The sequence below is a fragment of the Orycteropus afer genome, unplaced genomic scaffold (genome assembly GCF_000298275.1).
Source record: "Orycteropus afer afer isolate SDZICR_OR568_19922 unplaced genomic scaffold, OryAfe1.0 scaffold00539, whole genome shotgun sequence".
Classification (NCBI taxonomy): Eukaryota; Metazoa; Chordata; class Mammalia; order Tubulidentata; family Orycteropodidae; genus Orycteropus; species Orycteropus afer.
In genome coordinates this window covers 302,429-325,691 of record NW_006922126.1, presented here as the reverse complement: position 1 = coordinate 325,691, position 23,263 = coordinate 302,429, and the positions used below count along the sequence as shown (strand labels likewise).

The following is a 23,263-nucleotide window of genomic DNA, read 5'->3' as shown; positions in this document are numbered from 1 at the left end:
GACCTAAGCACAGTGGGGCAACGCCGCCTGTCCTGTGCCATTTTCACGAGCGTTGGCATGTTTGAGTCACGTGTTGTCACTATTGTGTCACCCCATCTCCTGGAGGGTTCCCCCCCATTCTCGCTGACCCCCTATCAAACAGGACGTCCTTTTCTAGTGATTGGTCTTTCCTGATGACGTGTCCCAAGTAACCAAGACACACTCTCGCCTCTCAACATCCCCACTCCTAGGGAGCATTCCGGTTCTATGCATCGCTTACTCAGCACATGTTTATTGCAAACCCACGACGGGCCAGGCAAGGGGCCAGGCCCCGCACCATGGTGACAAAGAGGTACCAGCCTGACTCACGCACACCTGTCCTGATGCCAAGTGCCAGGAGAAAAAGCAGGGGACACACCTGTGCCCTCTCTGACTTGCCTTCCTCTGCCACCCTGGCGTGACTCCCACACACACCTGCCTCCCGTGACAATGCCCCTTCTGGTCTCTGTCCAGCTCCATGTCTGGGCTGTAAACCCAGCCCACACGGCCCTCCCTTCTGCCCTGTGCCAAGAGCTCGTCGCCTCCCAGCCCCTCCGCCTCCATGCTGCCCCACTGCTTGGGGGGAACGGCCAGTACCTTGTACACGAAGCTGCATACGAAGTCAATGAAGCCGACCTGCAGCTTGGGGAGCTCAGCGGCTTTGTTCCTGTCCATCATTGGCTTGTCGGGAGGAAGCAGAGACATGGTGAGTATGAATGACAACACGCCTGTCGTGTTCCAGCAGGAGCTTCCGTGCCCAGCCCGGTCCGGGGTCTGCCTCCCACTGCCCTGGAGCCCCACAGGACCTCACGCAGCTCCCCAGCTCAGAGACTCCAGTGAGACATGCATAAGACAGAGTAAGTGTGTCCCCACCTTCCACTTCTAGCCTAAAGGCTGCAGAAGGAGCCCTGGCCTGGGAGGACCAGCCCTGCGTCAAGAGACCCTGAGTCCCTTGGTGGTGCAAACGGCTGATACCCTTGGCTGGTAAATGGAAGGTCAGTTGTTCTAATCCATCCAGACCCACCTTGGAAGAGAGACCGGGCAACCTCCTTCTGAAAAATCGTGCACTGAAATCCTACAGAGCGCGGTTCTACTCAGACACGGGGCACCGGGAGTTGGCACTGACTTGGAGGTCACTGGTGGCGACCTCAATGCCCTGCTGTGCCCTGCCATCCTGCCCTAGGTCCTGGGGCTTCAGAACCACAGCCTGTTGAGCTGTTCCCAGTGCTGACTTCCTCCCCATGTTCCCAGAGCTCCCGTGGCGTTGCGCTGGGGACTGGCTCAAGCTGGATTAAGACGTGGGAGCTCTGGGACAGTGGGGAGGGACCCTGGCTGTATGAACTGCTGTTCCCAAGCCCCACAGAACCTCCCTCAGCACTCTGTCCATGGTGCTGACCCAACCCAACCACCTTGGCCCTAGCCACTCTCTGATGCGGACCCCGGGTGCACTTGTTGGAGCTGCCCTTAGTCTCCGCATACTGCACCCTTCTTCAAAGTCACCCCCAGTCCCCTGGCTCAGGGACAATAGACTGTGCTTCTCAGGAGATGAAGGCATCCTCTCCGGCTGAGTTTACACCTGGTCTGCAGGCCTTCTCAGCCCCGAGTTCCAGACAGCAGTTCATCACTGACCGCAGCTGGTGTGTAATATCCCATCCCTTCCACGTGCCAACAGAGCGGTCCCATGCTGTCCATGTCCCCTGGGTTCCTATCCATGTGCCATCTGTGGTATGAACAGCATATTCCTGTCCCCAGGTGGCTGACCTAAAGACGGTGGCATTGTCCATCTCCCCATGACCAGCTCCCTGCTTTCTCTGGAGTCTGGCCCTTGGGCTCCCTACCCCTCATGGGTCAAACCTTCCCCTGGGTCTTCCTGGAGCATGGTTCGTGGCTCAGCTAGGGTTGATCTGTAGACCTGCCTTCTTGCCATGCACACAGATAGGCTCTGGTTTACTGAGCCCATAGCTGGGTCTATAGTTTCAACAACTGCTTTTTTACCTCGGTATGGTCACCACGCTTTTATTCAAACTCTGTATTTTCCATACCTTTACCCAGATCCAGAGCCACCTAACATCACTCCTGGTTCCTGTCACCATGAGCCCCACAAAGGGAGATGAAGGAACAGGGCCACGGAATCCCAGCAGTCCACTATTTGCCACCTCTCCAGAACCTGGAGACTCCCGAAACCCTAGCTGATGTCCGATCTTTTCAGAGATTCTGGAGGGAGTACTCACAATGGGCTGCTGATCCAGCACCGTCCTTTCCAAGTCACCTTGCTCCCAGAACTCAGCTGCCACCAGAAGAGCTACCTGAAGGGCACAGAAGTACAGTCATTGTGGGGCTCAGTGCTGCACTGGAACAGGTTGGGACACCCTCCCTGTGAGCTCCAAGTTCTGACCTCTTGGCTCTCTCTGCCACAGACCCTCTGGGGCCCCTCACTATTCAGGGCTGGGCCACCCTTGGGCCTGAAACACAAAGAACACTGTGGCTCCTTCTGCCGTTGTCCCCTGGATTGGCCCAGAGAAGGAAGCAGCCCTCAGTGTTACTTGCAAATGCTGTTTTCAGTTGAAAACGTGTAAAATGGGTTACTGTGGAGTCCACTCTGACTCCCGGCGACTGCACGTGTGCAGTAGAACTGCATTTCAGAGGCTTTCAATGGTGAAGTCTCAGAAGTAAGTCTCCAGGGCTTTCTTCCAAGGTACCTTGGGGTGGACTCAGACCACCAACCTTTGCACTACCCAGGGACACCTCCTCCATGTGAGGCTCCCCGTAAATGCCATCTGAGCCCCGGGCACTGGCAGGCGGTGTTCACCCTGGTCTGGCATGGGCCTGCCTGAGTTCTAACCTTGCTCTGGACCTCCCAGGGCTTGGCGATGGCAGACAGGTCACATGCAGTCATCATCATGGCCCTGTGGGGCAGAGGGAGCTCCAGTTACACCCAGGGCTTCCTCCTCTCCCCTCCAAGAGAGCGGGGCAGGTCCAAACCCAAGTGTCCTTTCAGTAATGGGGTCTCACTGTCCACACCACACCTTCTGCCTCTAGTAGCCGCCAGCTCTGCCCCCATCCAGCTCCTTCTCCCCACCTCCACCCCTAGACTTCCATCTTCATTTCCTTCCATTCTTACAGCCCCCAAAGGCCCTTCCGCCCCTCAGCACCTCTGTGCATTCATAAACTAAAGACAACAGGTATTGCTGGCGACTTCTAGGTGCTAGGCACTGGAATAGGTGATGTAATCGTTTTTGCTCCGAGGAAGTCCTGCGGGGAGGACGTTCGGAATTTACATGAGGACACGGAGGCTCAGGAAGGTGCAGTGAATTGTGCCAAAGGCCACAAAGCAGGGAAAAGGCCTGCAAGGGCTGCTGAGCCCGAGCTCCGGGCTGCCTCTCCTCAAAATAAAGAGCAAGGAAGGAGAGAGAATTGTGTGTGTGTGTGTGTGTTTTAAACACATTGCTTTAATTTTTGAACTTGACAATGTATCTTTGAGATATTCCTGGGTCAGTCCAGAAAGAGCTTTGATGTTGTACAGAGTCATCATCCTCCATTGTGTGGTGGTTGGTATTGTGGCAACTTGGCTAGGTTCCCAAGTGGTTCTGCCAAACACTAGTCTAATTGTGTAATGCAATGAAATGTAATGTACTGACCCTCCATACTGCAATGTAATCACCTTCCGTAATGTAATGTAATGTAATGCAGTGTAATCACCTTCCATAAACCAAACTCATGGCCATTGAGTCGACTCGACTCATAGTGACCCCTCCTTGGGTTTCTGAGGTGCTATCTCTATGGAAGTAGATTGCCCAGTCTTCTTTCTGAGGAGTGTCTGGTGGGTTTGAACCACCAGCCTTCTGGTTAGCAGTCAAATGCCTTAGCCACTATGCCACCAGAGCTCCCTGGGACTTTGCATAGTGTTAGAAAACAAAAACCAAACTCACTGCCATCAAGTCACTTCTGACTCATAGTGACCTCTATTGGGTTTCCAAGGCTGTAAATCTTTATGGAAGCAGACTGCCTCATCTTTCTTCTGTGGAGCAGCTGGTAGGTTTGAACCACTGACCTCTTGGTTCACAACCAAATGCCTTAACCACTAGGCCACCAGAGCTCCTTTGTATAGAGACTCACTGCTGTCAAATAGGGTCTGACTCATAGCAACTCCTCCTTGGGTTTCCAAGGCAGTATCACCATGGAAGTAGATTGCCCAGTCTTCCTTCTGAGGAGTGGCTGGTGGGTTTGAATTGCCAGCTTTCTGGGTAGCACCACACCACCAGAGCTTCTACCTCCCATAATGTAATAGAATGTAATCACCTTCTGCAATGCAGTGCAATGCAATGTAATCACCTTCTACACCGTAATGAGCCTCCATAATGTAATGTGATGTGATGTGATGTGATGTAATCGCCTTCCATAATGCAAAGTAAAGGAGCTCTGGTGTGGTCTGCTTCCAGACTGTAAACAGATGCTGTGGAAGAAACCACTCTTTCCACTCTGCATTCTTTCCATCACCTTGACCTGTGGATCTTGGGACCCAAGCCCACAGGTCTTTGGCCTGCCACCTGGCCTATGGATTTTGGGACTTGTCAGCCCCCACAACTGCATAAGCTAACTCCTTGAAGTAAGTCTCTAACTACTTCAGTGGTTCTGTTTCTCCAGGGACCCTGAGTAAGACACACCGTATGTATCATCGCTTATTTAGCGGCCCTCCCACTGATGGACATACAGGTTATTTCCTCTATTTCGCTTCCACAAACGTGCTACGTGAACAACCTCATGTGCCTGTCACATCCCACATGTACAAGTGGGTTTCTAGGCTAAGTTCTTGGGAATGGAATCATTGGATAAGGAGGGAGCATTTGCTTCTGGGCCTCAGTAAACAAAATCTTTAAGAGATGAGCTACTCTTGTTCCAAAGCATTCCAGGGACCCTAGGGAGCTCTCCCTAACTTGTCCACAGGGAAGATTTGGAAGAGTGATAAGCTGATGAATGGACAGAGAACACTATCAGACGTCAACCTTGGGTGTCCTGCAGGGGAGCCCTACACCCCTCCCTCTTCCCCTGGCCCCTGCCCCTGCCATGGTCTCCAGCCCCCTGGACCCACTGCCTCCCCTCATCTTAGCCCTGTCCTCAGTGGTCCCGCCCCCCAGGCACAGCATTGCTCACATGATGATCTCCTTCCGAGTGGTTTCCAGCGACAAGTACTCCACCCATTTCTTCCGGTCCTCGTAGTTCTTGGACTCATCTACAATCTTTTGGAACATGGTCCTTTTCCTAAAGCCCCAGAACAAGGGCAGAGGTGTGGGCCGGGAGGGTGTGCAGAGAGATGGGGCAGGGCTCAGGTGTGCACAGGGCTCCCCACTCCAACATCACTGCCCCGTCCAAGTAGCGGGCCCCGCTCCCCGCCCCACCCCACTTGGGACCCTGTGCCCTCCACACACTGTCCCTGAGCCTAACTCCAATCGCCCCTTTGTGGGAGAGTCGGGACCTGTCTGAGAGGCTTGGGCTTGGGGCACAGTAGGGTGACCATCAGGAGGTTTGCATCTGAACTTGGCCAGCCCTCGCCCTGGCTGGACTGCAACTTCTTCTTGCCATGGGCTGGGGTGGAGGACCCAGGCGAGGTGCAGACCCGCCTGCTGGAGGGGTTCCCTCTCTGGCCTCCCTGGGGGCCCAGCAGGTGGCGGCACCCACTTGAAGTAGAGGGCCAGGTCGGTGGCGATGATGGCGATGTCCATGAGGTGAATCACGTGCTGGTGCTGCCGCTGGTTCAGGTTCTGGTAGATGTTCAGGGTCTGCAGGGGCCGGGGCGCCTGTCACCAGGCCTGGCACACACACAGGGCTGCCAGTCCACCGTGTCCCCAGGCATCCCCCACGTTCATGGTTAGTCTTCCCACAGCACTCAAGCCACCCGGTTCCAGCTGCCCTCCTCCCTCTGTGGGTCTTTGCACCTGCACCTCCTCTTGCCATCAGCCCCAGCCCACGTGGCTTCCCAGACTACAGCCAAGGGAGGCAGGCAGGGAGAGCGCTGAGCTCGGTGGATGTCCTGGGGGCTCCAAGCCCATGCACTCTGGTCCTCCTGCCCCTCACCACCCTGGTCTGGCCAGACCCCTCCTCTCCTGCTCCCACCTCCACTTCAGCCCAAGCCTCAGGCCTCCTGCCTTCTTGGCCTCCAGCCCCACTGGCCTTGGTGATTGCTCCAGCCACAAACCTAACCACACAGCCCTTTACAAAGTCACCACTGTCTGCCATTACCTCCAGGGTGGCCCAAAGCTGGTCTCAGCCACCAGTGTAGCCGCCACCACCGGGGGGCCACACAGACCTCAGCCCGGGGCCTTTCCCTGTGTGTCCAGAGCACCTGCTCCCCAGGGTCAGCGACCGATGCAGCATCCCCGGAGCCCAGAGAGGGTGTGGTATGCCGGCCACGTCAATGAGGCAAGAAACATTCGCGAGCAAACTCCGGGAACGAAGACACATACCTCTTCAGAGAGCAAGAACTTCCCAAACTCCAGATGGTGCCGCTCCAGGATCGAGGAGCCGTGCAGCTTGGCTAAGGGGTTCTGGGACCTGTGGAGACGAGTGCATTTTAAAAAAAGAAGGTTCGAAGCCTCAGCAACAGTGTGATGGACTGAACTGTGTCCCCTAAGACGTGGCAGGCCTCGCCTCTGTGCTGGTGACTGTGACCTTGTTTAGAAACAGGGTCTCTCTTTGAAGGGACAACGGTGAAAACTGTGAGAGCCGGAACTCGACTGCACAGCCTTGTTTTTCCAGGTCTCGCGAGTTTTCTGTCTTTCATTTCTGCCTATGGCTTTCCTATTGTTCTTGGACACGCTTCCACCTTCTGAAGGGTCTGGCTTTATTTACGTATTTAATTTTTATTGTGATTTGGGGGATACACAGACACTTTGTCTCATGACATTGACTGCAATTTCCCACAATGCCACAGCTCCCCTCCCACTTCCTCCCGATAGTTACCTCTTTCCTGTGTCCATCCCTCCATGTACTCCTGCCTCCTGAGCTGTCTCCCTGTGCATACACAGCCCTTCTTTCTCTCATGCGTGTTCTCTCCAAGGAGTGTATCTACCTCAGGTAAATGTTCAGCTCATATGCCTGTTTTTTGCTTGACTGGAAATCACAGGTGTGGATTCAATTCCAGCCCTGAAGGGCACCTAGGGGCCATAGTCTCAGGGGTTTCACTAGGCTCTGTCCGACAAGTAAGCCTGGTCTTTTTTTTTTTTTTTTCTTTATGAGTTTGAGTTTCATTCCACATTGTTCTCCCACTCTATCCAGGATCTCCTGCACTGATCCTGAAGGGTCCGGCTTTTGTGGGTTTTATTGCATCAGTTAATTCATACTGGGCCCTAGTTCTGATCCCTTCTGAGTGGTGTCTTATAAAGGAGAGAACAGACACAGAGTGGGACACACGGAGGGAGACAGCCACCCTCCGAAGATGCCTGGAGCCACCAGAAGCTGACAGATACCAGGAGGACACCCCCACCCCCGCCCCACAGCCTTTGCAGAGACGTGGCCCTGCATTTGGATTTCCAGCCTCCTGAACTGAGGCAGCACCTTGCTGCTCCTCCACCCCCCTGCCTGCGGTATGTGTTACTGCAGCCTGGACACTAGGACAAGCAGCCTGCGTTGTGGTGAGGGCTGAGGCGTGGTCTTGGTGCCTGCCCCTATGCTGGGGACCCAAGGGCCTCTTGACCTCACTCTGGATCCTGTCCCAGATCAGCAGGGCGGGGCATCCTAGGTGTGCTGTAGACCCTGACCCCACATGGGGTGCTCAGATCCCACCAAGGTGCTGTGAGGCCCCCCTCCTTGGTGGGGTGTGCACAGCCCCTGCTGCCTACACCCCGGCCACCTACTTCATCTGGTACAGGTTGTTGGTGCCGCGGTGGTCAATGTCATGGCACAGGCCTGCTGTCACCATGGCGAAGGCCTCTAGGTCTGTGTAGTAGTCTTTCAGTTTGCCGGTCTGTGGGAACAGGGCCACCCATGCCCCTGAGTCCTGCAGCCCTGGCCCCCTGCCCTGTCACCTGCCTGGCTGCTCTTCCCTCCCTGTGAGGCCCACGTCCCATCCACCTACATCCTGGGGATGGGGATGCACCATTGTAGGGGTGCTGGCCTCCTCTGCTATCCCTGCCGATGGGACCTCCCCCTCCTCCCCATGTGGAAGAACACCCCCATATCTAGGTACCTGTGGGGCCTTTGGAGCCAGGAGGATTGGATCAACCCTGGTCAGCCAGGAGTCTGATGGGGAGGGGCTTCTCAGCACACGGCCTGGGAGTGTTTACGGATCCCTGACTGTGCCCAGCCCTGTCTGCACCCTGGGCTCACAGGGACCATGTCCCACCCCGCCTGCAGGCACCCCTGAGCTCAATGGGACCGTGCCCAGCCCCATCTTGGAGGCACCCCTGAGCTCAGTGGGACCATGCCCAGCCCCATCTTGGAGGCACCCCTGAGCTCAGTGGGACCATTTCCTGCCCCGCCTGCAGGCATCCTTGGGCTCACAGGGACCATGCCCAGCCCGCCACATCCACGCACCATAAGCAGTGTGAACATCGTCTGGGCCACGTTGAAACCGTGACGCCAGTTGTGGTAGGTGATTCTTCGGTACCCTTTGCTGACGGAGAAAAGGAACCGCACCAGAACCTGAGGGAGAGGCAGAGACACACATGGGCTCTGGGACCTGAGGGGGAGGCAGGGACACACATGGGCTCTGGGCTGTGAAGCTGATGCTGCCTGGATCTCAGAATGTGAGTCCCACCAAGATGTTACCTTGACGATGGCCCCATGGTGGAAACTGTCTCCATCCCATCACCCGTCGGCCCACACACCCCATCATGTCCCACTTCCTAGGCTCCCAGGACCCTCCCTCTTCCCCACTGATTCACTAGTAGCTGCCTCACCATCCTTAGCAGGTGAACCTGCCGAGTCCCAGCCCCATTCCCAAGTGGGGAGCGAGGTGGAGCACAGACAATGGGTGGAGGGCTGTGGTGGGGAAGCCTGAGGTGGCCAGGGCAGAAGCTAAGGCCTGCTCCATTGTTCATTAGGCTTCTAGAGCCTCCATCCTGTTGCCCAGCTTAAAACTGGAAGGGGCCCCTGGAAAGCTGGGTATTTTAAGGAGAAAAGGTCAGTGTTAGATGTTGGTGTTTGAATGGGATGGATGTGTGGGAAGTCTGGCAGCCAGTGCTGGAGAGACAACATGGCGGCTAAAGGTCCAGAGGCTGAGGGTGGGCAGGAGGGGAGAGCTCTGGGGTTGTGTGAGCCCCTTCTCTCCCAGATCACTGCGATTTTCAGGGTCAGAAACCTCCCTGGAACTATTTAAAAATTGTTACTATTTTCTTTAATTTTTATTTTGTGTATTCCCTTAGTATTTAATAAATGTTTCTCTTGAAAACGCCAGCCTGCTGCACTTGCTCTATGAGAAAAGCAGGTTGCCTCACCTGGGCCATGAGGAAGCAGATGCCACATGCCCTGTGGAGTGGAGGTGGGAGCAGGAGAGGAGCGAGAAGACCACAGGCAGGGGTACAGAGTTGGGGACCCTAGGAAAGCCATCCTTCCTCTCTGTGGTGATCTCTGAGGAGTTCTGCTGAGTTCAAACCCTAGAGGGTGCTGTGTGCTTTCTGTTCATATGATGGACAGGTTCTAGCTCCTCTGCACTCTATCACAAACCTCTTGTGACTACCCAGTGATGATTAAATTGCCTATGATTTATATTTACCAACCCATCCATCTGTTCACCCACTCGCCCATCCCTTCACCTACCTTCCATCCATCCAACCATCCACTCACACATTCACTCATCCATCCATCTACCCAACCATGCATTTATCCATCAACCCATCCATCCATCCATCCATTTGTCCACTCATTAATCCCTCCACCCATCCAACCATCCACTCACCCATTCACTCATCCATCCATCTACCCAACCATGCATGCGTCTGTCCATCAACCCACCCACCTACCTTCCATCCATCCATACACCCACTCACTCACCTATCCATCCACCACCAATATTCACTCATCCATCCATCCATATTATTCTTTTACTCACCCATCCATTCATGCACCTATATCCACTTATCCACCCATCTGTGTACTCATCCATCCATTCATCCATTCATCCATCCACCCACCTATCCAGTCACCCATCCCCCATCCATCCACTCACCCATCCACGTCCTTCCCATCCACTCACTCACCCTCCTATCATTTATTCTAGACATATTTGCTGAGTGTATTCTACCTGCCTGCCCCGTTTTAGGAGGAGCTCTAGTAGCATAATGCCTGAGGCATTTGACTGTTAACCAGAAGGCTGGTGGTTCAGACCTACCAGCCACTCCTCAAAAGGAATATTGGACAATCTACTTCCATAGAGATATTGCCTCAGAAACCCAAGGAGGGGTGGCTATGGGTCAAGATCAACTGGAAGGCAGTGTTTTTTTTTTGTCCCGTTTTGCATACAATGATGAACAAGGCAGCCTCACTTCCTGCCCCCGGGGAATCTGCGGTAGAGGGAGTGGGCTTTAGAGAAGCTACTATTCAGAACTAACTGAACAGCACCTAACAACAACACTCCTTGTGTGAGGGGCATGGTCAGCACTTTTAATTATATTGGCACCTGTGGTAATTAAGTCTGTGTGTCAACTTGGCTGGGCCTGGTTGAGTGGCTGGGCAGCTGGATGTAGTATTTCCCATGATGAGACTAGTAATCAACTCCATGGTGGAATCTACTGTGAGCAGCTGAGTAGCTGCCCTAGGGTCTGCTTCCCGTATATAAGGAGAAGCCTTGGGAATGGTCTCTTGCTTGTGGCACGCTTGGACCCTGCATGTAGCTGAGTCGTTGTTCAGTAGCCTGCCATGCTCTGCTGATCTTGGGACTTTCAGTGCACTTGAATCAATGGTCTGCCATGTGGTTGGTAACACTGGGACTGTGCCATTTTATTTGTTGCCCTTGGGCTTGTCAGCCTCAGCAGCCAGCAGCTGCCTGAGTGATGAAAAGCCTCCAGCTTCAGTGGGCCGGGAGCAGGAGGTAGAGCTGAAGCCCGAGGTTGAGGGGCTTTCACTCAGGCCCTAGAGCCTGGCACTTGGAACTTGAACTTCCAGCCTCCAAAATTCCTAAGAATAGACTCCTATTTGTTAATGCCATCCCACCTGTGGTATATTCTTGTCAGAGCCGCACTAGGAAACCAGAATAGCACTTCCCAGGGATCTTTCAGTGTGTTTACTTCTGAACATTCCCCCAGGTTTCTAGCCAATGTCTCTGAGGAAATTTATGCTTTAACTTCACAATTCTGTAAATGATTCACTTTTAGAGGAACTCCTGACTACTCCTGCCCCTTTGAAAGGGCTGAACAGTGAACTTAAAAAGCCGTGTCAGTGTTCATTTTGGAGAACTGCCTGGTAGAGCAGCCCCACGGGCCTGTATCAGCTTGAGCCAGCTCTCTGGACGTGTTTGGGGACGGGAGTGCAGGAGGATATCATGCTCGGTAAAGTAGAGGGCCAGCGAAAAAGGGGAAGACCCTCAACAAGACAGATTGACACAGAGGTTGCAGCGACTGTGAGGATGGTGCAGGACAGGCAGTGTTTTGTTCTGTTGCACATGGGGTTGCCATTAGGTGAAGCCGAGTTGACGGCGCCTAACAACGTAGCAACTTAAGAGCCCCTGGGTGGTGCAGTTAATGTGCTTGGCTGCTAACCGAAAGGTTGGCGGTCCGAGTCCACCCAGAGGTGACTCAGAAGAAAGGCCTGGCAATCCACTTCTGAAAAACCAGCCCTGAAATCCCTATGGTGGCCTTTCACTCTGACAGCCATGGGGTCACTGTGAGCCAGAGTTGACTCAAAGGCAACTGGCTTTTATTCCCTGCTCATCAGCTCATTTCAAGTGCACGTCTCCACCCTGGACTCTGCTCTGTGCTCTGGCCTCAGGTGCACACCCAGTTACTCTTTTCTCCAGGACATCTCCAATACCATGTCCAGAGGAAGACTTCCAGCTGCAGCCCCAAACTGTCCCTCTAGCTGGACATGGCCCCACATCTGGGAGGCACCCCTGAGCTCCTCTTTTTCCTCACCCACCCTCTCCTACCCCTCAGCAAGTCTGTCTCATTCATCAAGACTCAGACTTGGCTTCCAAGGATGTGAACATTCTCAGAAAGGAGGAGAATACTTAGCAGACAGGAAAAGGGAATCTAAAAGACACAACTTTTAGGGAGACTGTTATGCAAATGGATGCCCAGGTGGCTGGCCTCTTCCCTCATCTCTCTGTCTCTCCCCCTGGTCCATCCCTGTCTTGGGGAACCCTTTGCTGCCCCTTCCCAGCAGCCAGCCTCACCTCCTGGGGGATCTGGAACTTGCGGACCACACCCAGCTCGTAGTACATCTGGATGCCACACTTGACCAGCTCCAGCTCCGTGCACTCCAGGTCTGAGAAGTGGAACTCGTAGATTTCGAACTTGCTGGGCCCCGGGAGCACTGTTTTCTGTGGCAGGTGGCGAGGTTGAGGGGAGCAGAGCACGCTGCAGCCCTTCCTTGATCCTGACATCTCCTCCCAGAACCCGCTGTCCAGCCTCAAGCTTCCCTGACTCCTCAAGCTTCTGTGGGCACTCCTGCACTTCTAGGCACTTGGCCTGCAGCTTGGGACTGTCACAGCCCCCACCTCCTTGGCCCACTTTCCTCCCCTCTTTTTCCACCCAGTGCTCCAATGCCAGGGGAGTCACTCATCTGGGCAGACACAATGACATTGTCAGGGACACATAAAAGCACACATCAAGGACATGCACATAAAAGGTATACAGGCACACGAAGATACACAGGGACATACCTGGATACATAGGCACACACATGAAAACACAGTGCACACACATGATTATATAGACACAGAAGAACTAATACACAGACACATGTGCAGGCACATAATGGACACACAGGCAAACATAGATGTGCAGACACACACATGGACACACAGGCAAACATGGATGTGCAGGCACACACATGGACACACACACAGTTATGAATGCACACACAGGGACACTGTAAGGGCAGCTGCAAATAAAACATAAGGAAGCTGTGCCCTCCTCCCTTCTCTTTCAGCATCGACTTTAGGAAACTAGTCATTGTCAGTTCTTTCTCTGCTCTGAAAATATACAAACCAAGGATACTTTTTCCAGGACCTGGGAGCCTGTCTTATGAAATGTAGCCATCAAGGTAGATCACACACCTATCACCCAGTTTCCTAAAAGGATACTGACATGATCTCAAGTGGGTCCTGCCATAAAGATTCTAAAAAATTACAATTTTATCTTGAGAATGTGAATGTCATAGGTTGTATCCACTTAGCTATATAAAAGAGTAAGAATTCTTTCTGTCTTTGCAATCTCTTTAGTGGATTGCCTGGGCAGTATCACATTCTGTTTTAATGTGTATTCAAAAGTAAAACTGTTTTTATTGGGAGGCTTTCTGGGTTGAGAGTAAATTTTGTTTTTAATTATATTTTCCAAACAACAAAACAAAATCCACAGATACACAGGCACATAGATGGGTACATAGGCATACATGGAAACACAAAACACCTAGACAGACAGGTTTACACATAACTACACAGGCACACACATGGATACAGTGCACACACAGAAACACTATCATACACATGGACACATGCACATACATGGAGACAAGGCACACACCTGGATACAGCGTGCACACAGACATACAAGCACACACATAAATGCACAGGCATATGCATCAACACACAGGTACACACATAGATACAGAGATACACATGGAAACACACACACATGGAGACACAGACACTCACATGGTTACACAAGCACACATGGCTATAGTGCACACACATGGTTACACAGGCACACGTGACACACAGGCACACCGATGGGTACTCAAGCACACAGGTGGATCCGTGTGTGCACACCTAGATACACTGATGCACACCTGGATACACAGACGTAGGTGTGGACACATTGTTACTGTGGTGGTTAAGTTTGTGTGTCATCTTGGCCGGCCTGGTTGAGTGGCTGGCTGAGTGGATGTAGTTGTTCTCCGTGGTGAGATTGGTATTTAACTCCATGGTGGAATCTGCTGGAGCAGCTGAGTAGCTGCTTTGGGGATGTGGGCTGCTTCCCGTACACAAGAAACAGCTTTGGGAATGGTCCCTAGCTTACGGCACCTTGAACCCTGCATGTAGCCATGTCGTTGTTCAGCAGTCTGCCACGCTCTGCTGATCTTGGGACTTTCAATGGACTTGAATTAATGGCCTGCCATGTGGTTTGGTAACATTGGGACTGTGCCTTTTTACTTGTCAACCTTGGGCTTGTCAGTCTCAGCAGCCAGCAGCTGTCTGAGTAAAGAAAAGCCTCCAGCTTCAGTGGGCCGGGAGCAGGAGGCAGAGCTGAAGCCCAAAGTTGAGGGGCTTTCACCCAGCCCCTAGAGCCTGGCACTTTGAACTCAGACTTAAAGCCTCCAAACTGTGAGAGAATAAACTCCTGTTTGTTCAAGCATCCCATTTGTGGTATATTCTTGTCAGAGTGGCACTAGGGAACCAGAAGTTACACACATAGATTCACTGGTACATCCCACGCAGACTCACACTCCACAGAGACACACACACACAGACATTGGTCCTCCAGATACAAATTAACTTCCAGAACCTGCTCGGCACATTTAGATGCTTAGTCTAAGCCCTACTAAGACCTACAGCCATCAGATGGTCCTGGTCGAGTGAGACAGACAGGCACGATGGTGAAGACATTACACATAGTAAACCCACGGTGTTCTCTGTGAGACACACACAGATGTGTGCACAGGCACACACATGCACGCACACACACACACACAAAGTGCCATAGGCACCTGGTAACTTCATTAGCTAGGCAAACATAGATGGACACTCAGTCCAAGTCATGTGCTCACACCAAAACACTGGATAGTCGGGACAATCAACTGACGAGACAGACAGACACACTGACAGCTCAGTGGTGTAGACATCAAGTTAATTCTTTAGCAGGACAAACACACTCTGTGGCGTATATTCCCAAGGCTCCACAGTGGTTATGTAGACACATGTATACTGAGAAGTACACACATACACACACACACAGGAGACCCTCACAAGATGACTCTACAAACTCAAAGAACACCCTAGTCTCTCCTTGGCAGTGGAGATGTCTCCCATACCCTCACTCTCAGGAGCTCCCAGCCTGCACCCAGAGGATGGAATGGAGACCCCACACCCCCACTCTCAGGAGCTCCCAGTCTGCACCCGGAGGATGGAGTCGGCTTCTCACCAGGATTTTCTCCAGCTCTTCCTCCTCACAGTCTGCTGGCTCCTTCCCAAGGCGCTCCCTTGTTGGCTGACAGAGAACGACAGGTGTGTTATGAAACACCCATTGTGGGCACCATCATGAGCTTGGGGGATGATCGACGCCATCCTACATCCACCATGAACATGAGGCAAACTCTGCCCACCCTGAGCAGCCACTGTGAGTTCAGCCTCTGTGTCCCTGACTCACTGCACCTTCTCTGGCCTGTTATCTTCAGTGGCTCTAAGCATCTGACACACCAGTGACTCTGTGGGCTCCTACACCCACTCTGATGTACACTGGGTCTCTCGCTCCTGATGAATCCATGTCACTCCTCTTCAGGTTGCCCTCTGGGGCCCAGAAAGGAGGTGGGCTCCAGGGTACCTGAGGCTCAACCACATGAGAAGCAGCTGTGGCTTTGCTGGGATTATGGGAGTACTCAACACCCAGTGTCCACAGTCCTTAATATGGGGATTGTTTTGTCCTTGAGTTCTCCATCCCTAGAGGAGATGATCTGTCCAAAGCCCTCCCAGACAGGACAGCGGCTCTGACAGTCCCACCAGGGAGCTGGTTAACATCTGGGCCACGGAGGACAGTAACCACCCTGGGAAGGTATTGCCAGGGTCTCTAATTCCCAAGGTAAGTGGCAAGGTGCGTGGCTGTGGCTAATATCCCTGCACATTCCTGTCTCCCAGGCACTGCCCTGAACTCTTCCCAGGGTGATGCATGGAATCCTCACAGCAGCCTACAGGGCAGGCACTCATTCCACAGAGGAGGAAACTAAGGCCCAGAGAAGAAACCCATGCTAAGGCGTACGATGTGTGGTGCCACTAGGCCTGAAGCCAGCCATCTGACCCCAGGGGTGTGCCCTGCCTCCTGGGGGATGCTGCCTCCCAGCTGGGCAGAGGAGGGACCCATGGAGGGATGGGGGTGGTACCAGGATCGCCTGGATTTCCTCCTTGTCACATCGCACGTGGTACAGGACCATGTCTTGGGCGATGTCCTTGCGGTTCTCCAGCTTGTTCATCTTGTCATAGGTGTCAGTGTTCAGCACCGACCAGCCCAGGAACTGCGTCAAGGACTGAGAGACAGGACAGCAGCATCACTCACCCCAGCACATCTGTACGGAACAACTGCTGTGTGCCAGGCCCTGCATCTCAGCATGTGGGTTCCTGAGGGGCCACTTGGATGCAGCGAGTGCTCTGAACATCTCCACAGGGTGCCCGCCAGAGGCTTCTAGGAATGGGACCTCGAGCTCTCCCTTGTCTGTACTGTCCCCAGGCTTCATATTTGCTTACACACCCCAACAGCCGGTGTCCCCCACCATTATGCAGGTGACAGGACCTGACCTCCATGAGAACTTCATCCTGCTCATCAAATGGCTTCCCGTCTTTCCGGTTGTAAAACGTCGCCACCCCCACGATCTCCTCCTTCTTGTTGACGATGGGCATGGAGAGGACATTCTTGATGGTCCACCCCGAGTCGTCAAGGGGACCCTCCTGCAGGGAGAGGACTTCAGAGATGGCCTCCAGTTCTGGTTCAGATCCTGGCCAGGCCTTCTCACTCAGAGAGTGTGACCCCCATTTATGCTTCTCTCATATGGTGAGTAATTGGTTCACTGTTCCTGGTGGTTCTTCATTCCCTCTTTGCAGGTGAATTTCACCCCCCATGCATTTTGGGATGTGACTTCTCCTGTTAGAGGAGGAACAACAACAACAACAGAAAAACCAAACTCACTGCTGTTGAGTCGATTTTGACTCATAGCGATCCCTCCTTGGGTTTCTGAGGTGGTATCTCTATGGAAGTAGATTGCCCATCTTCCTTCCGAGGGGGACATTTTCCCAGCAAGGACAGCTCCACAGGAATGTGAGCTGTGCAGTCACATGGGTGCACTCTGAGAAGGGCCCACACTTGGTGTATGCTCTGTTGTTGCTGTCCCAAAGCTTGTAGGAATGTTTGAAGAAGGGGTCTCACATTCTCATTTTGTATCGGGCCCCATCCCTCTGATGCTGGATTTGGTCAGTGAGATATGGGAGGGGACCAGTTTCTAGAGGAGGGTCACAGATAGCGTGCATGTTTTCACTGGTCCATTTGATCTTCCGCCTCCCCTAGGAATCAGCCTGCTCTGGTAATGTGGTCATATATTCCCAGATAAAGACATGTGGATCAGACTTGAACTTCTAGTGGGGCCTAGCTTGGCCTAGCCAAATCCAGCCAAGATCAGCTGAGCACCAACCAGCCAAACCACAGTTGAGCCTCAGCCCAAGCTTAATCAAGATCAGTTGAGCTCAGACAAGATTAGCTGAGCCTCAGCCAAGCTCAGTCAAGATCAATCGAGCCCAGACAAGATCAGCAGAGCCCCAGCCAAGGCCAGCCTGAGATCAGCCAAGCCCCAGTGGAGCCCCAGCCAAGCTCAGCAGAACCCCGTAGACCTGTAGACCCATGAGCATGGGCTTCATGCTTGCTGCTACCAGCCACTGAGATTTTGAAATTGTTTCTCACGCAGCAAAGACTAATTCAGTCTATGGTTCAAAGGCCAAACATCTTCCTTCCTAAGTAAAATACAATTCCTATTAATGAATGAGCAGATACCTGAAACTGAAACATTTCATCCGCGGAGGCATTCATTATGTTGCAGATCTGAAAGGGGTCAGAGGAGCAGTCTCACCTGAGGCCGTCACCTGCACGATCCGGTTCTAAAAAGGGCCACCCAACCCCAACTTCACTTGCAAGAAGTGAGCTTCCCACTAGGCAAAGCAGACTAGCCAAGGGCTGGCTGGGGTGCGTGCGCAGGCTGGTGGGCAGGGCTGGTATGTGGAGACAAGCACACACAAGCATCGGGGCACTGGACGAGGGCAAGACCCTGGGGCCACCAGGCACCACTGGACTCACAAAGCCACTCTCTGCCACGTAGGTTGGAAGGCCGCTGGCCAGGGCCCAGTGATCGGCTGGGGGTGTGCTGGGGAGAGAGAAGCAAAAGGTCCCATGGCCCAGACGCTGGGGGTTATTAAACGTGTGCGTGCAGATTTTTGGTACCGTGTGTACGTGTGTGTGTGTGCGCATGTGTGTTTTAACTGCTACTCCCTCCTCTCAGCTCCAAGGGGCAGCAGGGTATAGAAGTTGTGGGATGGGTCCAGGAAGGCTGGTGGTTGTGGCAATCTGGTGAGGACCCTTGAGGAGGGTGAGAAGAGGCAGGAGAAGGGGCTTGGGGGTGGGGCTTGCTGCTTCCTCCCTCTGCCTGACTCTGCCCATGCGGGACCCCCTTGCTGTGTAGGGACCTCTCAGCTCCCCTACTGAGGGCCACACGACTTCATTTCTACCCCCTGGGGTTCAGTATTGGTGCCATCCTGTGGGTCTGGCCCTGCCCTATGCCCAGGCCTGGCACCTGGGTCCCAGTCTCTGCTTGAGGCCTGTGGGAGAGGCCCTGAGAGGTTTATGGGATCATGGGGTCACATGACTATACGGCCGTGGGGTTGGGGATGGCTGACCACCTTTCTCAATGTCCCTAGGGCTGGCCTCCTGGCCTGCCCTCCACCAGCTGCTGTCCTGAGGCTGCCCCATCTTCCCCAGCCCAGCTGGGGGAGCAACACAGGCCTACCTCTTCCAGCAGCTCCATTGCCTGGGCTGGGCTGGCTGAGCCAAGATGGGAACCCAAGGCCTCAGCGGTCAGTAACTGCTGACGGGGCCAGCCCTGCCTCCTGCCTGGCCATCTCTCCTGATCCCTTTGGATGTCCCCTGGATGTCCACGGGTGCCTTAGGCTTGTCACTCCCTTCACCTCCCCACACCCCTCTACACTCTCCCCAAGATAGCAAGTCAATGTCCTTCCCCACCCTGTTCCCCTGAGCCCACAAAGCAGGAAGCACCGTTGTGACCCAGGCCTGTGCCAGGCCCACTGGCTGTGTGGGCTGAGCTGGGCCAGAAGGGGGACTCCCACTCTCCCCTGAGATGCTTCTTGGGAAGGCCGGGCACTTACGGGATGACTTTGATGTCCTCTTTGCCGTGGAGGATATAGTCAATGACTTTGTAGAAAACGATTTCCTGAGAAATGACACCACTCAGTCATTAAGGGGCTCCTCGTCCCAGCTCCCTGGTGGGAACCCTCCCTGAGCAGGTGAAGAGCTCCAGGTACCTCCCCATCCAGACACACACATGCACACACACACACACACGGGCACATACATGCACACATACCCACCCACCACAGTCCGCCTACAACCCGTGCCCACACATATGTATTTATACACACAGACATATCCACCATGTATCTCTGTCTACACACCCCACTCACAGTCCAGACACACACATATGGACATCACACACGCACATACTCATGTACATACACATGCAGACGATCACTAACGCTCCTGGAACATGTGCTGCACAGTGACTTAGATCCGTCTTCTCTCTATGTCACACTCAACACCCGCACACACAGGGGCCCGCACTCCACACACATGGCCCACCCAGGCCACACCCAAGACCTCACACATACTTCCCCCTCAGTCCTGGCCAGGGCAGGTACCCCCGCCCCTCCCATCCTCAGCCCACATCTGCACAGGGGCTGGAAGGCTCTCGTGCATCTGGGCACAGGTCTGCCCCCCAGACACACACACAGTGCGGGCTAACAGTCGTGGCCAACACTAGTGCAGTCCTCCCCACATGCACTTCACACACACGACCCATCAAATGCTTACAGCATCCCTGTGAGGAGGGTGCTGTTATTGCTCTATTGGACAGAGGGGGAGACTGAGGCACGATCAGCCTGGGCAGTGCATCTCAGGTTGGATCCTAGTCAGCAGTCAAGGAATCAGACCCAAAAGACTGCACCTCTACCCACTGGACCACACTGCCTCTCTGGTGTTTGCACACGCACAGTCCCACCCAGAGGAGATGTTATGAAGAGTTAAGGTCCAGGCAATCAGAGCAGGCACTGGCTATTACCACCAGGCTGGTGATCCTCATCAGGGGACTAGGCCCAACTGCCCCACCCCCAGGAGAACAGCAAGAACAGAGTCGGGGAGACATTCTGCCCATCAGGTGAGCATGCAGCCAGCCAGGCCACCTGTCCTGTGTCCACGCCATCCTCCTCCGCCCCACCAGAGGTTGGGCTGGGACAGTCCCTTCTCCCAGCCTAGAGCTGGAGCCAGAGGAACAGAGGCATCTGGCCTGGACCATCCCCTCGGCCCCACCCTGACTCACCCGGCCATCGGGCGTGCGTGGGCCTGAGTACGGCTGGGCTTCCCCCATCAGCACAGGCCACACATCAAAGAATTCCTGGGTTGAGGAGGAGAGGAGGAGTGAGTGGCCAGTGCTGCGCCTGCAGTTGGGCGCAGTGGGCTGGAGCCCAGAGAGGCCCAGGTCTCACCTTCTCCTTGGTCATGTCCAGAAGGCCCACCGAGTACCGGTCACAGTTCAGATAGGCCCGCACGGTGTAGAAGGCCTTGTGAAACTGCCGTTCGATGTCCGTCAGCTCCTCAAACACTTTGTTGGCTGACCACAACAGCACCTGGGGAGGGAGGTGATACACCTGTGGGACCATACACACCCAAACCCACCTGATAGCAGCACCCCCCCCACACACAATGCAGCACACCCACTGGGGTTCAGACACCTGCCTGAGGAGGGTGTCGGCCGCCTGGCATGTCCCTAAGAGCTCCAGAACTGGGGTGCCATCCACAACCTATGACCACAGAGAGCCCCAGAACCCTACTGGACAGTAAGGCCACCAGGCTGATGCCATGTATCTTCCATTCACCGCCTAGTACTGGCCTGGCACTCAGATGAGTGATGAATGAATGAACACTAAATCACTTGCTGTGAGCTTGAGATGCAGAGATCTGAGTGTATGGGTCTCTGATTGACTGCTGTCAATCAACCTGTGAGTGCTGGTGTTGGAAGACACAAATCCATTGTTCCCTGGATGTCAGGCCCTTCTCTGGGCTCAGCAAAGTGAGTCAGAGTGATGGTTCATCACCACGCCCTGTGGGGCACGGGCAGACCCTGCCCCACACGTCACTCCCTGGCTGGGCCTCAGGCCACTGGCCAGGGCTGGTCTCTGCCCCACCTAGTCTGGAGCTCCCTGTTCTCCTCCCCAAACCCAGGCCCCACTGGTCCCCACTCTCTCACACCCATCACCTCTCATGGTTTTGTGCACCCTCTGGCCAGTACAGAGTGCTGGCTGGTGCCGACCCCTTTTCATCCACGTGAGTTCCTGCAGCTCCCTTCCTACCAGCCCCTCTCTCTGGTCCTTGACAGTCCATTGTGTCCCTCGCAATTACTGAAGACTCCACCCCCCAGAGTCTTCTCACCAGAAGGAGGCTGCTCACGTGCCATGCTCCTCTGCAGGGGAGCTGAAGTCCTCCCGCACACATTCACCTGCAGACCCCTTCCTGTGCATCCCGTACCCTGCACTGGGGGTCTCATGGTGGCTATGCTCACTTACACCCCTCACCAAGGCATGAGGACCTTGGCCTCTGGCTTCCTGTCTACCTCCACCTGCCACCATCCTGGGAGATATCAGTGCCCTGGGCATCCATGTTCTCTATATGCCTGGAGCACTCTGCCTCTGAAATCCTGGACTCACATATGACCAGAAGCTCCCATGCCTCCAGCTTTCAGCTCTCCTACTCTGGGACTTCTGGTCAATCTCCACCACTTACCCATAGCCAACACTTCTTGCCTGTCCCTGCCTTCAGTCAACCCCTGGCTTGACTCCCTGAGCAGTAACCATAACAATCTCAGGAACATGAATTTCTGCAGCACCAGCTGGCAAGTGATGGATGAAACCAACCATTACCCAACACCAAGTCCATTTGTTGGGGAGAAACACAAGCCAAGGCCACTGTCAGGAGAAATATAGGTCCAGTGGGGAGAAATACACACTGTCCTGTCCACAGATAGGGGAGACACAGTCACTAAGTACACTATGGGAGCATTCACAATGCTAGGCCCACCTGTGAAGGGAACAGCATCAACCCTGCTGGCATGGGTCATCACACAAGCATAGAATGCATGTCTGTGTGTGTGCGCATGTGTGGGGTGTGAGTGCACAGACATGTGAGAGTGTGTGCATGATTTTGCATGAATCTGAGCATATCTGTGTGACCATGAGTGTAAATGGGTGTATATGCATGTGCACGTGTGTGACTGTGTGCATATGTATACATATGTATGTGTGTGCATGAATGCACATGAGTGCATGAGTATGTACATGTATGTGTGTGCATGAGAGTGAGCGTGCATGGCTGTGCATGTGTGCACACATGTGTGCATATGTCAAGATGTGCATGTATTAGTGTGCATGCATGTATATGTATGTGTACACATATGTGAGTATATGTGTGTGCTGACTGTTACCTTTTGTGTGTTGGTTCTACACATATTCCCTGGGCTTTTCCTAGTACAAACCCAGCTTAGAACCATTGCCCACACCAGACATGGGTCCTGTCCTCCTGGGGGAGGGAGAAGATACTAATCAAATAATTATATGAACAAAATACAAACTTAGGACCATGATGAGCAGTGTGATGAGAGCCTAGGTTTGTCTGAGTCAGGACTCTGGGCAGCATTTCTGAGGAGGGGACAGTCCTGCTGAGGACCTGGGGAGCAGGCAGGATTCCCAGGTGAAGAGGGATGTGTATGGGGGCTGGGCCACAATGAAGGATCTGTCTGCATCTCAGGGTCATGGGAAGCCATGGAGGTGATTCAGGGTGGGTGGGTGGTGGTCACTCTTAGACCTGTGTGGTGTGGGGCCTGGATAGTGCACAGACAATTGAGGCTGGCCAAGAGGTGTGCAATCCTAGGGTGGGGCTGGGGTGATGAAGGCCTGAGCCAGGACAGAAGGCATGCAAATACAAATGCCCTGGTGGAGATATTTGGGAGGACTTGGAAACATGAGGGTAGGGCATTATGGATTGAGTTGTGTTGCTCCAAAATATAT

General features: G+C 53.8%; 1 protein-coding gene across 1 annotated transcript in view; it reads right to left on the bottom strand.

The window, feature by feature from the left end:
- PDE6B (phosphodiesterase 6B) overlaps positions 1–23,263 on the bottom strand; it is a 70,346-nt gene that overhangs the window by 4,457 nt on the left and 42,626 nt on the right. Inside the window, exons 4-20 of the mRNA XM_007955772.1 lie at positions 20,690–20,830; positions 20,524–20,598; positions 19,298–19,362; positions 18,216–18,282; positions 17,916–17,963; positions 16,673–16,822; positions 16,261–16,404; positions 15,309–15,374; positions 12,341–12,487; positions 8,548–8,655; positions 7,869–7,978; positions 6,480–6,567; positions 5,695–5,795; positions 5,170–5,277; positions 2,861–2,924; positions 2,250–2,324; positions 616–699 (exon numbers count right to left, since the gene is read on the bottom strand). Of these exons, the coding sequence (XP_007953963.1) occupies positions 616–699; positions 2,250–2,324; positions 2,861–2,924; positions 5,170–5,277; positions 5,695–5,795; positions 6,480–6,567; positions 7,869–7,978; positions 8,548–8,655; positions 12,341–12,487; positions 15,309–15,374; positions 16,261–16,404; positions 16,673–16,822; positions 17,916–17,963; positions 18,216–18,282; positions 19,298–19,362; positions 20,524–20,598; positions 20,690–20,830 (1,641 nt within the window). The remainder of the gene's footprint in view (positions 1–615; positions 700–2,249; positions 2,325–2,860; positions 2,925–5,169; positions 5,278–5,694; positions 5,796–6,479; positions 6,568–7,868; positions 7,979–8,547; positions 8,656–12,340; positions 12,488–15,308; positions 15,375–16,260; positions 16,405–16,672; positions 16,823–17,915; positions 17,964–18,215; positions 18,283–19,297; positions 19,363–20,523; positions 20,599–20,689; positions 20,831–23,263) is intronic.